This window comes from Ursus americanus, chromosome X, assembly GCF_024610735.1.
Source record: "Ursus americanus isolate L20-20 chromosome X, mUrsAme1.1.p, whole genome shotgun sequence".
Taxonomy (NCBI): Eukaryota; Metazoa; Chordata; class Mammalia; order Carnivora; family Ursidae; genus Ursus; species Ursus americanus.
The window spans coordinates 28,200,353-28,215,888 of record NC_142164.1 but is presented as its reverse complement, the minus strand read 5'-3'; the positions used below and the strand labels follow the sequence as shown (position 1 = coordinate 28,215,888).

The 15,536-nt window shown below is 39.0% G+C and overlaps 1 protein-coding gene across 2 annotated transcripts in view; it reads right to left on the bottom strand.

Moving 5' to 3' along the window:
- CUL4B (cullin 4B) overlaps positions 1–13,560 on the bottom strand; it is a 37,073-nt gene extending 23,513 nt beyond the window's left edge. Inside the window, exons 1-4 of one of the 2 annotated variants that reach the window (XM_087859473.1) lie at positions 13,458–13,560; positions 12,157–12,699; positions 9,944–10,059; positions 639–742 (exon numbers count right to left, since the gene is read on the bottom strand). In XM_087859473.1, coding sequence (XP_087715599.1) covers positions 639–742; positions 9,944–10,059; positions 12,157–12,699; positions 13,458–13,485 — 791 coding nt within the window. In that variant the 5' untranslated portion in view covers positions 13,486–13,560. The remainder of the gene's footprint in view (positions 1–638; positions 743–9,943; positions 10,060–12,156; positions 12,700–13,457) is intronic. The other variant, XM_087859474.1, reaches the window with a different exon arrangement.
- Between the last annotated feature and the right edge of the window lie 1,976 nt (positions 13,561–15,536).

Sequence of the window (15,536 nt, the reverse complement as noted above, 5' to 3'; positions counted from 1 at the left end):
GCAATGTAAGAGCATATTTGGCTTAAATATGGAGTATTACACACTAAATAAAAATAGGGACCCCTGGGTGGTTCAGTCAGTTAGATGCCTGCCTTCAGCTTGGGTCATGATACCAGGGTCCTGGGATCGAGTCCCACATCAGGGTCCTTGCTCAGCGGGGAGCCTGCTTCTCCCTCTGCCTGCTGCTCCCCCTGCTTGTGCTCTCTCTCTGGCAAATAAATAAAATCTTAAAAAAAACCCACTAAACTAAATAGCACTTAATTATAGAAAAAAATGCTATTTCTTAAACTATAAAAAAGTTTTAGGTCCCACTCAATACCTTTTAGAACAAGTCTTACACATAAGTGAGCATTATGTTGTTTATGATTTCCCTTAGAAGATTATTTTTCCTTCTATGGAAATTTGTTAGGACAAAAAGAGTAAAGAAATAAGGACATCTTATTTGCACTAACATCACAATGTAGACTTGGAACCTAATTAAAGCTGAAAATTCAAAAACTCGTTTCTTCTTTCTCCAGAAATATAGGAATAGTAACAACTCTACAAAACACAGTCATTCCATCTCAAGTTGGGTTAAATAGTGAGGGATAAGGAGGGAACAGATAAAAATACAGTATTTTTGGTTTTTAAAAGGATATTCTCTGAACTGATGAATCTGTGCTTTGATGTGATCTTCACAAATCTGTCTCAGCTGTTTGTACAAGTTTGCAGAAATCTTGTAGGAACAGAGATTTTCTACAGCCTGCAAGATTAAACACACACTCGCTTAAGAAGAAAACGGGGTTATTGATTATTTATATCAAATTCTTATCAGTATTTTTACATCGCTTTATTAAAAAGGGTTATTTATCCATTTAAAACACAAAGTAAAAAAATATGAATGCTAGTGAACTTTTTCATAATCTATGTACCAAAAAAAAACCCCAGTAATATATTTATTATGGCTGTTCAGACTAAGGATGGAGGGATTCAAGCCAAGTTCTACCCTGCAGAGACATCCAACTTATAACAATGACTACATATAAATGCTGTCTTGTTCTTAAAAATGTTAATTATTTTCATATGCAGAATTTCATTTTGAGTTCAAAAAACAGTTTCACCAATTGTTTATCAGATGGATTGGCAGGCTGACCACCACTGCATTAAAACTTTTACTTTCTTTGGTTTTCCTGAACAGAACAATGGATAATTGCTAGCAGTATTATAATGAGCATGATGCAAACACCAAGTATTTTTCTCTAATATTTGTTTATGAATATTTAAATATAGAGGCTTTAAAATCTGCACAATTAAGTAAACATTAATTACAACAGAAATGACTATTTTTACTTCATTCTAATAGTTGAATTGGTCTTCTTTTATACTCAGATCCCAAAAGGACAAACTTCAGATTTCTGTGAGTTTCTTGCTATGTGTATCAAAGACTTTCAAATTTAAAACAATAGGCATGGTAAACTCTTTGGATGAACTCTGATTTAATCTACAATTCCAACTAGTAATGACTTCAGTATTAACACCAGGATTCCTTTCTCACCACAACAAAAGGCAGAAAATCCATTAAAATTGACTCTAAGGGAGGATCCAAGTTCTGTAGGTTGCAGTGTACTTTTATGAATACGTACTTGGAAGTCACATTCCCAGCATGCAGGTCCAGTAAATAAATTAGCAAATGAAAAGAAAGCTGAAAGAAAACCACTTATTTCATTGCAGGAAAGTCACTGCACCTCACCAGGAAACAGCAGGCCAATTAGATCCAGTAGCTAAGGAGGAGTAAGAAAGCTGATTCTCCTCTGGACGCATTCCATGGGGCCTTGGATTAGGCCACAAAGACCTAAAGGGTTTATTTATGCTTATTTCATGATCCGTTCTGTTCACATTGGTTCTCTATGGACTCTTCCCCTTCCTTCTTTAGTATTTTTCTCATTGTATCTCATGTTCCTCTTGAATGACTCATTTTCTCAGCATTTCTCGTTTCCCTGCTTGGATTCTGTCTTTGTACTTCATCTTATCCACATTTCCCACTTCCAGTACTTCTCCAAGTCCTATTTCTCCCATTCCCTTCTGCTGTGTTTCTCTTTATTTATCTTCTCACAAAAGATACCATATTCCCTTACTACTCAATTGGGTCCCACCTCTTCCAATAAGCTTTCCTTAACTGCATCACCTGGCACTATCATCAATTATAACACACTGATTCGTCACTGAGTCAATACTATACCTTTTTAAAAATACTATACCTATTTGTGTATACCCCACCCCCCAATTCTCCTTAATGAGAAAAAGAGACTATGTGCTTGTTCATGTTTCCACATATTCTTTTAATGCTTTTTGGGGGTTTAAACCAGGCAATATGGTAAATATTAGAAAAACTAATGTACTTACAACTAGCAATGTGTGCTGCACATAGAAGGGGCTTATAGTGTAAGGAGAAAACTAACCAGAAAACACAGAATTACAAAACACTGCATTAGGTGCTAAGATGAGAATAAGCATAGAGACAAAGGCCCTAACCCAGTCTCTTTAGGACTGGAGCAAGTCAGGAAAGGCTTCCTGAGCAGCAGTAAAAAGCTGGAATCCCAAAGACCAGAGGAAAATGAAGAGCTAGTGGGAATATTGAGAAATAGAGAATTAAGCTGGGCTTTATATGCATACACTCTCCTCCGTGTTTAGTTGGAGAATTACTTAAGATGTCAGAGGTTAAGAAAAGCAGGAAAGGGAGCATCTAAGGTGAGTCTTGAAGGTCAAATTGGAACAGAACACTCTGCTTCTTTAGTTAGCCTTGACTGCTTCTTAACATATATAGACCAGATCTAGTAATTTCCCTTCCTTAACAAACTGTCATCAAGCTCCTCAAGTACTGTTATGGAGAAATTACATAATAGGTATAAAAAAATAGAAAGGACTGGGGCACCTGACTGGCTCACTCAGCAGAGCATGCGACTCTTGATCTTGGGGTTGTGGGTTTAAGGCATGTGTTGGGTGTAGCAATTATTCAAAAATAAATTCTTTTTTTTTAAAGATTTATCTATTTGACAGAGAGAGAAAGAGCACAAGGAGAGGGAGTAGCAGGCAGAGGGAGAGGGAGAAGCAGACTCCCTGCTGAACAAGGAGCCCGATGCGGGACTCAATCCCAGGACCCTGGGATCATGACATGAGCCGAAGGCAACTGCTTCACTGACTGAGCCACGTAGCTGTCCCTCAAAAATAAATTCTTAAAAAAATCTTCTAAAAAAATACAAAGGACTGGGGCACCTGGGTGACTCAGTCGTTAAGCGTCTGCCTTCAGCTCAGGTCACGATCCCAGGATCCTGGGATCGAGCCCCACATCGGGCTCCCTGCTCAGTGGGAAGCCTGCTTCTCCTTCTCCCTCTGCTGCTCTCCCTGCTTGTGTTCCCTCTCTTGCTGTATCTCTCTCTGTCAAATAAATAAAATCTTAAAAAAAATTTTTTAAAAAATACAAAGGACTGAACCATGTGGTGCATGGTCTAATATCATTTATGTAAAAAAGACAAAATAAACAAAAACACACACAGTTGTTTTTACATACATAAAACACTGTTGGAAAAAGATACTCCCCAAACTAATAATGTTTGTGGATAGAGGAACTAGCTGGGGGGAGGAGGGTAGAGGATAGGATGGAAGTGAAACTTTTCACTACGTACTCTGTAATACTTTTTGGGCTATGAACCAGATGAATATATTAAGTACTCAAAAAACTTAAATATTACCTCACCCAATAAACCCCTTCTATCTTCCCCACCACCACACTTTTCAGCATGGCATTCAAGGCCCAATTTTACTATTTTAGTAGTCTTATGTCTGTATATAATCTTCCATACACACCATGATCTAAACATTCTGCTTTCCTTACTTTTTAAAGCAAGGTTTGTTTGGAGCAGTCATGTGTGCCTAAAACAGGGGCTTCCAAAAATTTTTGACAAGCCATAGCAAGAAATACATCTTATGTCACAATCCACTGTATGTAAAATAAATTCATGTAATTAAAACAAAATCTTCATGAAACTACACTTATCATTACTATGTGTGATGTTCTCCAATTATTTTCTATTTTGTCTTTTAAAAAATGCTGGTCATTGGGGTGCCTGGGTGGCTCAGTTGTTTAAGCATTTGCCTTTGGCTCGAGTCATGATCCCAGGGTCCTGGGACAGAGCACCACGTCAGGCTCTCTCCTCAGTGGGGAGCTTGATTCTCCCTCTCTCTCTGCAGCTCCCCCTGCTTGTGTGCTCTCTCTGTCAAATAAATAAATACAATCTTAAAAAAATAAAAAATAAATTAAAAAATGCTGGTCACGAACTTCTAATTTCATGAACCTACTAGAATATAAGTACCTAAGGGGCAAGACCTAAGTGATCTCTATATCCCCTGGCATCTGTCCAGCTTTGCACAAAGGAAGCAGTAACTGATTCAATAAGGACTGAGTGTTTACTAAGTACTCTGTACCCTGTTAGGTGCTGGGATAGAAACATGAATAGGAAGGTGTTAAATCACTACTTAAAACTTTGGGATAAGCTCTATTTTATTCCAGATCTTTGAAATGCACTATTAGAAATGTATTAAGTATTATTTTATATCTCACTTCACATGCAACTATTTTTATCAAACAGACTCTACATAGTTTTATAAGTCTCTTAAATAAAACTTTCTTTTTACTCAAGCTCCCAATCATTACTGGTAAAATATGCTGCCTTAAATCCTTTTTGAAGGTAATCAGATATAAAATAGGAACATTCTAGCAAGGTTCTAACCTTTATTTCTCTAAATCCCAGCCCCTACTCACCCCACCAAAATCCATACACGTCACATCAAGAAACATGTTTGACACAAACAAAACCATGCACTCCAAAGAAATGTAAACATGTAGCAAATGAAATGTAAAACTATAGTTCCTGAAATTTGATGCTCTGGGGAATACAGGATTTAAGAAACAGCAAAGGCACAAAAGATTGCATCTGGGACAAGGAAACGGAAATAAGGGTGAGCAGTTAAGTCTAGAATAAAAAAATGAAGAGAATTAAAATAAGAATAAAAAATGCAAAGACTACAAACATAATTAAACATGATAAGGGAGGAAATCTAGAAATTTTTCTGACTTAACAGTAACAGACACCCAGAGAGATAACTCTGGTCATTGGCCTAATGGGTTGGGTCTTATTTTTCAAACCATATGTTTAAAGAAAGGAAAGCACAACACAAAGTTTTCAAGAACTGATACAGTAATAAAATCTAAATTATCTTTTTACATTTAGTAAAAATGGTTGAAACAAGATACTTGAAATATATCAAAAACTAAGAACTCGCAGAAAGGAAGCCAGACATGAAATCTAATTTTTCTTTTTCATCTAGTAAAAAGGGTTTAAATAAGACTAAAATTACGAAAGACTGAAGTTCTAGTTGCAACTTTATAAAGTGCAGGGATAATACTGAGTACTAGCTCAATAAAGAGAGAAGCAATACATAACATGACAGACTTAACATCAAGAGTGACAACAATTAAATAACCTTACATAGAACACAATTAGCTACTCGTCAATACAGAATACAAAAGGTGAACCTGGGTGGCTCAGTCGTTGAGCCTCTGCCTTCCGCTCAGGTCCTGGTCCCGAGTCCTGGGATCAAGCCCCACATGGAGCCCCGCACTGGGCTCCCTGCTCAGCGGGGAGTCTGCTTCTCCCTCTCCCTCTCCCCCCTGGCTTATGCTCTCTCTCACTTACTCTCTTTCTCTCAAATAAATAAAATCTTTAAAAATATATAAAGAAGACAAAAGCTGGTCATCTCTGCTAAGAATCTAACTGCTCTTCTGTAACCTCTGACTGCTTAAACAACCAGATTTTACAATGGGTAATACCCTATACTGGATGGACCAGTATTTGCTTCCGGTCGTATGGTCATCTACTTGATAAATGAAGCATTACTAGAAAAGTTCATTATTTAAGAATTATTTCACAAAAAGCTAACCAAACAAGAGCTCCCATTATTAATAATAAATAAAATTATTTCCATCAGAATTGAAGTATGGACTAGGCTTGCCTTCAAAGAAAATAGCTAGACATTTATATTAAGAATAAATGTTATACTTTCATATATAAACAACCAGCCCGCTCCAAAAAAAGGTAGCTGATTAAAAAACACTACACAGCTACTTATACAAAGGCTGACAACATGAGGAAAATAATCCCATTATTTAAAATACCCAAAATTCCAACGATTATAAGATACCACATGTAAAAAAACAAGACACATTCTTGAGAAGTAAAGCACACTGTTCCTAGAGAGTTCCTCTCTTTTTCTACTATTTTTTCAATTTGGCTAATGGTGTCTACTGACACATATTTGGAATGTAATCTATTTATCAGCCAGCTGTTTTGGCCCAGAGTGGATTTAGAATTTTAAAACATGTGTGGCTTTAGAGCTGTATAATAAAATATAATCTTAAAATAAAGGTATCTTTTTAAAAGATTCATTTATTGTCATCATCATCATCATAATCGATGACACCAAGAAGTAGCAGACATTATACTAAGTAGTTTTTGCAGTATTTTGCTTACAGCTCAACAACCCCGCCATGTAGGTTATGTTGGTCTTCCCATTTTACAAATGAGGAAAATAAGGCTTAGAGAAGTAACTTGCCTAAAGTTATGAGTGGCAGATCTCTCATCTAAGGCAGGCTGATCAACTCAAAAGTCAGTGCACTTAACCATACTATCTGTAGTCAATCAAAAACAAGCAAACAAACAAAAAAATCCCCCCAAACCAAAGCAACATTAACCACTGCCTCACACTTAGGATTTCAAGGTTGTCTAGGAAAGAGAATTTTTAAACTCAAGTACAACTCTCATTTAAAATCACTTCTAAAAGACATTTTGTTTCTTGCAAATGGACTCAGAACCACATGTTCTTTTCTAGAAATTAAAAACTTAGGGAGGCAGTACATGCAATCCGCACTAGGGACTTCCATGCTTAAGATTTAAAACATAACGGTTTTGCATGCACAGAAAAAAGTTCTGCATAGACATATGCCAAATAAACATTTACTTCAGAGACAGAGGGTAGGATGGGGGAATGAGGGGTTTGGTGAACTTTTGCTTGGTATACTACATACTTCTATAGTTTCAATTTTAGGAGAGTTAAGAGAGTACTTCTTTTTTCTTTCTTTTTTTTTTTTTTTTTTGCCATTTCCCTCCCCTACCCCCTCTTTAGGAGAGTACTTTTAATTTACATTTCAACCAGTCAAAATTAAACAAGCACCTGAAATCCAGATGGTATGAAATAATTTTACTCGCTTATCTTTTTATTCTTTTTTGAACTTGAACATCTCAAAATAAACTTTCTGAGAATAATCCAAAGGAGCATTTATAAAATTAAGGTCAAAAACACCAAAAGAGCTAGAAACAAATGCTTTTGAATTTATTACAGCAGAAACAGTAAAGTACTGTGAAAAGTGGAGAGTAAAAAGTTGTAACACTGATTTTAGGCTGAAGAAATGCAACTGAACAATAGCAGGTAATAATTCTGAAGTAGAAGAAAACTAAAACAAAAAATGTAACTATGAACTCTTGAAACATAAAAGAATTTAACAGAATCAATTTATCAGGAAAAATATTTTTGAACCCAAAAGCTCTAGAAAAATATTCAAGGTAAAGTAAATAGGGTTCATTAACAATCACGATCGATATGCTATAAATATAAAACATATAACATTATTGAAACTAAAGATGCTGTATACTATACCACCATATCCAAATAAACACCATATATATAAACAAATGAAAAAAATTAGCTTCTTTGAGGATAGTTTTTCTCCTTAAAGTCAATCTATTTGCCTCTACACTACACTACAGAGGTATTCTAAGTGCTGTGGTGTATTACTGAAGAAGCATAGCAGTGAAGGTGCACTGGACTTGAAACCTGGGCATCTCAGTTTGAATCTGGGCACATTATTTAACTTCCCTGAGACTCAGTTTCCCCATCAACAGAGGAATATTAACTACTACCCTGTCTACTTCACAAAGGGTTTCTATAATGCTTAAAAGATAATAAATGATAAACCTAATTTGTAGAGAACCACCTGCACTATATGAAGAAAAGCTATTGGACTACATGATCTCTTACGGCCTTTCCAACTCTAATTCCGTAATTCTACTTTTATTACTGTACAACTCAGGAGCCACATATGTAATATAGCAACATAGCCAAGTAACGTGGGCTTCTCCTTAATAGCTTAGTACTGCTACTACCTGACACAGAGTGTTATAAAGATTATATTGTATAACATTATTACTATGTGTTGGGCATTGTTCCGAGTGTTTTGCATGCACTGATTCTCACAGCAACAGAAACTGGTGATCTTAATTGACTTACTACAAGTGAAAAAGCCACACTGTGACTTATGAAAGAGCTTTAGTAGTGATAACATCATCTTATATTTCTATAACATAGTGCTTCAAGGTGTTTTTCACACCTATTTGATTCTTAGAGGCAACCCCGTGAGGTAGATAGGACAAGTATTCTTTCCCCTATTTTACAGGGGAGGAAACTGAAGCTGAGGGAGGTCTAGTTTCTTGCTCAAGATCAGAAAGGTAATAGCCGCCAAAAGAAAATCCCAAATTGTCTTCCGACTCCTAATCCACGGTTTGTCCATTACCATACCACCTCTGCAACTAAAATGAATAGTTAAAAACAACAAATTCTGATAAATCAAACCAACTTAATTTCTTACAAGGTACTTATCAATATGAAAAACACAAACAGGGTGCCTGGGTGGCACAGCTGGTTAAGCACCTGACTCTTAGTTTTGGCTCGGTCATGATCTTGGGGTCATCACGACCCCGAGTCCTCACGAACCCGAGTCCAGCTCCACACTCAGCACAGAGCCTGCTTGAAATTCTCTCTCCTTCTGTCCTCCTCCCTGCTCAATCGCACATGGCCTTACTCTCTAAAATAAATCTTAAAAAAAAAAAAAACACAAGCTATTGGGACTCTGAAGTATTTTTTTTATATGAAACTGCTTATGCTATAATGGAAAGTAACTTCTTGAAATGGTTGTCTCAAAAATACAGTAGGGCAGGGGCCCCTGGGTAGTTCAATTAAGCATCTGCCTTCGGCTCAGGTCAAGATCTCAGGGTCCTGGGATCAAGTCCCGCATTGGGCTCCCTGCTCAGCAGGGAGTCTGCTTCTCCCTCTCCCTCTGCTTCCCCCCTCTACCCCCGCTGCTGAATGCGCTCTAATAAATACAATCTTTTAAAAAAATACAGTAGGGCAAAATACCATGGTAGTAAGCAATCTAAATCAGTAATTGCTCTTAATAGTATATTTAAATTAAACACTTCAAGTATAGACCCATTTGTTAAGCAAAAGAAACAAACCTGCATCTCAGACCAAGTCACTGGACTACAACCTGAAGCTCATTTTTTGGCTAAGGACTGTCTTGTAGTCCAGAAAATAAAACAACCATAAAGAGCAAGAAAGAGAAATGGCAAAAGCCTACTAATAAGGAGGAAGAAAAAAGTAAACAGAGAATATCTGCATTTCTTGAGGCCTTTCCTATAGGCAAGTAACACCACTTAGCAAGAAGTACCATAACAGAATGACTTGTCACCAGAAATCGTCTTTGGGATCCGGGTTGCAGGATTCCATTATAGGTAAAACCTTGATTATACCAAGATACTCCTCACTGCAAATCGTAATCAGAAGGGTCCAAGATAAACCCAATATATACCAATATGACTGTACTCACAGTTTGTCAGAATGTCAGAGTATGTCAGAATATGTAGTCTGATTATAAAACAGAGTGCATAAATTAATCAAGAAATTTTCATTAGAAGGAAACCAAAAGTCTACATAAGGGCTCATTTCAAAGTAAAATCCATATACATACCACCTCAATTTATGCTAGCAAAATCTGGTTTTCCACATTAATACATACCTGATAGAGTTCTTCTAAATTGTACTTAATCGAAGTACTATTCTGGATAGCTTCCACCGCTTCTTTCAGTTTCTGCCATGTTTCATCCGTGTAGTTCTCTGGTAATTTAGGCTTATCTAGATAATATGTACAAGGTTGATATCAGAATATGTGGCATATAGTAATGGAAGGATCCATTAAAGTACAATAATAGTATTACTGCTTTTTAAGGGTAAATTGTGATTTTTGTAATAATTACATCTAAATATTAAAGTAGCTACTGTATCTAGGCTTAGCTTAAAGAATAAAATTTGAAATGCCAGAATACTGTTTAATTCATTTTGACTCACCTATTAGAATTAAAGGTAAGATTTTTCTTTTTTTCAATTGACTGTATTGCTTCAAAAAATAAAAATTCAAGCATCACAGATAAAAAATAACAATCCTGATCTTATTCCATCATACGTAAAACCCAAATCAGTTAACATTAATTTTGCACCTGAGATTTAAAATACTCAATGTCTACTATGCACAAGGTACTTTACAAACATCTTAATCTCCCTAAGGACGCTCTAAGGAAGGTTTTATCCCAGTCTTGCAACCGAGAAAACTGAGGCTGAAGACTCATTTAGTAAGGCTTGCCCAAGGTCATCAAAGCTAATCAATGGCAAAACTGGGATTCTAATCCAAGTCTGTTTGATCCTCACATCTATGCACCATCTACAAATGGAGAGCAACATCTTGACTCAGGTTTTAATTTAAACCACATCTATGAGCAGAGTGAAATTTAAAAAAATTAAAACATCCAAAGGACTCCAGAACCTATGTAGCATTTTCAGAATGGAAAGGACTATCTTAACCCAGGCTTTAACTTCACTGACCAGCAATGAGTATTTTTTTAAATTAAAACATTCTAATACTTTCACGATATGTTTTTAGTTTAAGAGGGAAAGAAAAAACCCAAACAAACAAAATCTCAGAAACCAGTATGCAAATGAAATTAGGATCATAGCTCATTTCTTTAAAAATTCTTGGCTATTAAATTGATATACTTTGAGTGGAACACTGAACACATTAGTCAATTACAATTCACATTTACTTCAGAAAGGTCTACTATTAAATCAGAAAGATTACAACACTCTTTAAGAACCTGGGGATCGGAGAGGAGTGACAGGAAAAAAAGAGAAGGTTAAAAATAAACACTATAACCCTCTGCTTTAAACAAAATAGAGCATATTCCTGATTTCTACACTGATGTTGCAAACACAAGTATTGAGAATCTAATTTTCTCAATACTAATATTTGGCCACAAGGCACTTATCTGGTAAATATTACTTCAGTTCATTCATTTACTTCTCCATTTAATAAGCATCTTAACATCTATTACCCGCCAGTTAAGGATGCTGAAAAACCAAGTCAGAAAAATAGAAACACAGTCAACAGAAAAAAAGTAATTCAGCTCAATTACGTTTTTAAAAACTGTTGATTTTATATACATCAATGCATTCAGAGTACTCTCAATCACGTATCTCAAACATAAAAGGAACAAATTTTCCTAAAAGCTGCAGGTCAGTACTTAAAAAAAAAATAGATGTAGTAATTGTTCCTATCTTTAGACTAGTGGTACACAGAGTTACTACTTCTGTGTATACAGTATTTTTCACTTCCAAACCCTACCTTTGGAAGAAATGCAGATATCACAAATATTTTTCTCCAAATACTGCTTCCACAATGAGTTTCAGGAATATAGTATCCAACATGATAAATCTAACTATAAATCATCATTGAGCATGAAAAGATTACCATTGCTACCTGCATTTCTAGGGACTAGAGAATGTGGCCTACTGAAGCATAAAAATAAAAATCCCAGCAGTGCCAAGGCTCACTATGCACCTGAAATAAATAAACCTCTTCAGAATACAAATTTCTCACCTGTATAATCCAGATCAATCATACCGATTGTCAATGTTATAATGAATAACAGATTAGATATAAGCTGAGCCAGACATCAAAATACTGCACAGAAACACTCGGTGTATGCTTCAGCACAAGAATACTAACCACCCCCGGAAAATGAACCCTCCACCCAAAAAAAGGACCTCCCTCCACCTCATTGATTATGCATAGAACATTAGGCCACCTCTATACTGTTTAATATATTAACATAAATAGAGCACGTGACCGCTCAAGTGTCAAATCCTTAGTAGGTGATTATGGATTTTGGCCTTGGTTACCTTTAAAGTTCTTGATCACTAACTTCTTAGCAGAGCCAGGCTTGCTGTTAGCAAAGCTAGAAGTGGTGGTAGAAGATTTGGCTAGGCCGTTTGCGTGATGCACCGAAGCCACAGAAGAGATTAATATACTCTTATTTTTAAGTTGCTGCTGCTGAGATGTTGCAGCAGTTGGTGAGGAAGAGGAGGAAGAGGAGGAGGATTCCTCAGCCATCTTCGCATCAAACCCTACAAACTCCAGGGTGTCTTCAAAACGCAGCTTCTTCTGTATCGGTACGTGGCTGGAAGTAGCCACTGAAACCCCCAGGCAGAAGGACGAGGTCGAAGGGGATGCCGAATCCCTGGGTTGTAAAGGAGGAGTGGAAGAAGAGGAAGAGGTGGAATCAAAGTCTTCTCTCTCGTTACTACTGTTACTGCTGCTACTGCTGCTGCTGTTTAACTTTCTCTTCTTGGCAGAGGTGGGCGGAGTGGTGCTGGTATTACCATCAGTGGCAGATCTGACCTCCTGAGCAGCAGCAGCAGCTGAGGGATTGGGGGAAGAAAAACCTGTTGGAAACATGAAAATAGCGGGGTCAACAGGCAGAGGAGCATCAAAAACCTACGTTTATATGCCTGCGTGCGTGTAGGAGAGAAGGTGGCAATGCTAGAGGGGGAAGGGAAGAAAGAGAGGAGAAACACAGAGGACGAGAAGGAAAGTGAAGGGGGGGCTACACCGGGGGAATGGGAGGGTTTGGGAAGGCGGATAGGCTGACACCAGGAGTGAGCAGAACGAGGGGGGAGAGCGAATGAGGAGGCAGACAGGTAAACGGCTGTGCCGTCCCCCTCCCCTGCTTTTCGGTCTCTCTCCCCCCTTTCTGCAGGAGCGACTCAGTGAGTCTGTGAGGCTGCAGCTCCTCCTCCTTTTCTCCCTCTCTCTGGGAGGGGAGATGCCGTGGTTGGGGGGAGGGGAAGGGGGAGGGGGAGAGAACCAGGGCTTGTTATTGTCAATAGCACAAGAGGCTAAAGATGGCGCCACTTCCGGTCACGCGGCGGCGAGGGCGGGGCGGTGACTGTCCTCGGGAGTGGGGGGTGGAGAGAAGCACTGCAGGCGCCCGGGGGGCGGGGGAGCCGGCTCCAGGGGAGGCGGCGGGAAAGCGGCGGCTAAGGCGCCCAAGACGCTAGTGATCCTTCGCTCGCTCTCGCTGTCCTTCCCCCTCCCTCTCTCGCTCCCCTTCCCTGGCAGCACTCTCCTCCCCCGGCCCGCCGGTAACTCCCACCCCCTCCTTAACGGTCCCGCGGGGAGCTTCGCGCTGCAGCGCCCTTACCGGAAGTGACTGGGCAGACACTTTTCATAGCGCCCAGATCCCGAAGCCCCCAGGTCCGCAGGACTTGAGTGGGGGGGGTGGGGGGGGAGAAAAGGGGGGGAAGAGAAGTGGAAAGGGAGGAGGGGGCGGGCTTTCGAGACACCTCCCGAGCTCCTGATTGGAGCTTTCTGAACCTGAGGCGGGCCGGGTGGGGGGAAGGTGGCGGGAGAGGCAGCGGGAAGAAGCCTGAAGGGGAGGGAAGGTGGTGACGGTGAGGGGCGGGGTGAGCTAGCTGGGAAAAAAGAGGAGGAGGAAGAGAGGAAGGGAGGGAGTAAAAAGTTAGGGAACCGAGAATGGAAACTTTGAAAGAGATAAAGGAATAAGGAGGGGTTGCAAGGCTAGGGGAGTAACCCGAAATGAAGGAAAACATAATGATGGCATTATGCCTGGTGCTATGGAGAAATGTCATGATGTTAAAATAGGAAAGGAAAAGAACCTAGATACTAAGAAAATGAGTTTTGCTTCGATTGAGCTACACATTGTTTCTTTTATGGCAAGGACACCCCTGGGCCTGAGTTTTGATTCCTTTCTCAATAATGTAGCAGCAAATCTTTTTACCTTCCTAACAGGAGCATTTTCTAAGATGGCTGGCCAGAGTTAAGGGTGCATTCTAAGGCCCAAGAAACAGGAAGCTAACTAACACCTCCCCCCAACACACACATACACAACACAGTTCCCAGTACCAAGCCCAACCCCGATCTCCTCCGTCATCAGTCCAGCAATTTACAGACTAAAACATAGCCACTTTCACCAAATCTCAGTTCATAACACTGTTTCGAAGAACACATTTTAGGGGAATGACATTGGCAAAAATCAATGTTTTCTACCAATGTATTCCACAAGCTCAGATTTCAAAAAGGATTACTCATAAGAACAAACCTCTAAATTTGGTTAAATTAGCAACAATAAACCTTGTAAATTTTCTGCTGGGAGTTTTTATTTAACCCGAGGGGATGGGGGGGCAGCACAATGTCAAATAAACTAGATTTGCCAACCTGTTGATCATTCTAACTGCAGAAACATTCAACAAACATGTACTGAAAAGACTTTATGCCACATGCTATACCAGGTTCCTGCCATTGAGAAGCCAGTAGGGGAAGACAATTTCAAAACTAATTTCTGCAACAGTTCTATAACAAATGTACAAAGTGCTCTGGAAACAGGTGAATCGAGATTTGGAGGAATTTTGGAATAGTCAGTTTCACAGAGGAGTTGTTTATGCTGGGTCCCAAAGTGGGAATTGCCAAAAAGACAAGAGGGGAGAGATGAAAGGCATTCTGGGGAGCAGAAATGGGCAAAGCAGGGAGTTGTGAAAGGGCCTGTTTATGGGAATACGGAGAGTGCAGCGAAGCTGAAAAGTAAGATGTCTAGTTGGAAGTAAGGAAAATGAGGCTCAAGAGTGGGGTAGGTGGCCAAGGGCAGGTGGCCCAAAATGTAACACAATGGCATATTGATTATTTTGAATTGAAGCTACTTAGGAAGCAACTGTTGCAAGGACAGGAAGACCCTCTGCTGTCCCCCTGAAAGCAAGAAACAAATTTCGCATAAGAAAAATAGCCTCCCTCGGGCACCTGGGTAGCTCAGTCAGTGAAACGTCTGCCTTGGGCTCAGGTCATGATCCTGGGGTCCTGGGATTGGTCCCACATAGGGCTCCCTGCTCATCGGGGAGCCTGCTTCTCCCTCTCCCTCTCCCTCTGCCTCTCTCTCACTTGTGAATAAATAAAATCTTTAAAAAAGGAAAAGAAAAAGAAAAATATCCTCCCTGTACTAAGATGTAAAAAAAAAAAAAATCCGTATCACCAGAGACAGAGACTTTAAAGCTGAGAAAGCTGAAGAAACATTTTTCTAATCTACCTCAATCTAAATTCTGCTTAGAATTCCCTACTAAGTAAAGCTCCCAATCACCTGTTTACTTTACCCTGTCAATTCCTCACAAATTTGTTGTCTCATTGTCTAAAATGTATAAAAACTGCCTTAGTCATTTCTTGGGGTCTGAGTTTTGTTATTGGTCCTCTGTGCCCACATAATAAAACTTTGGGT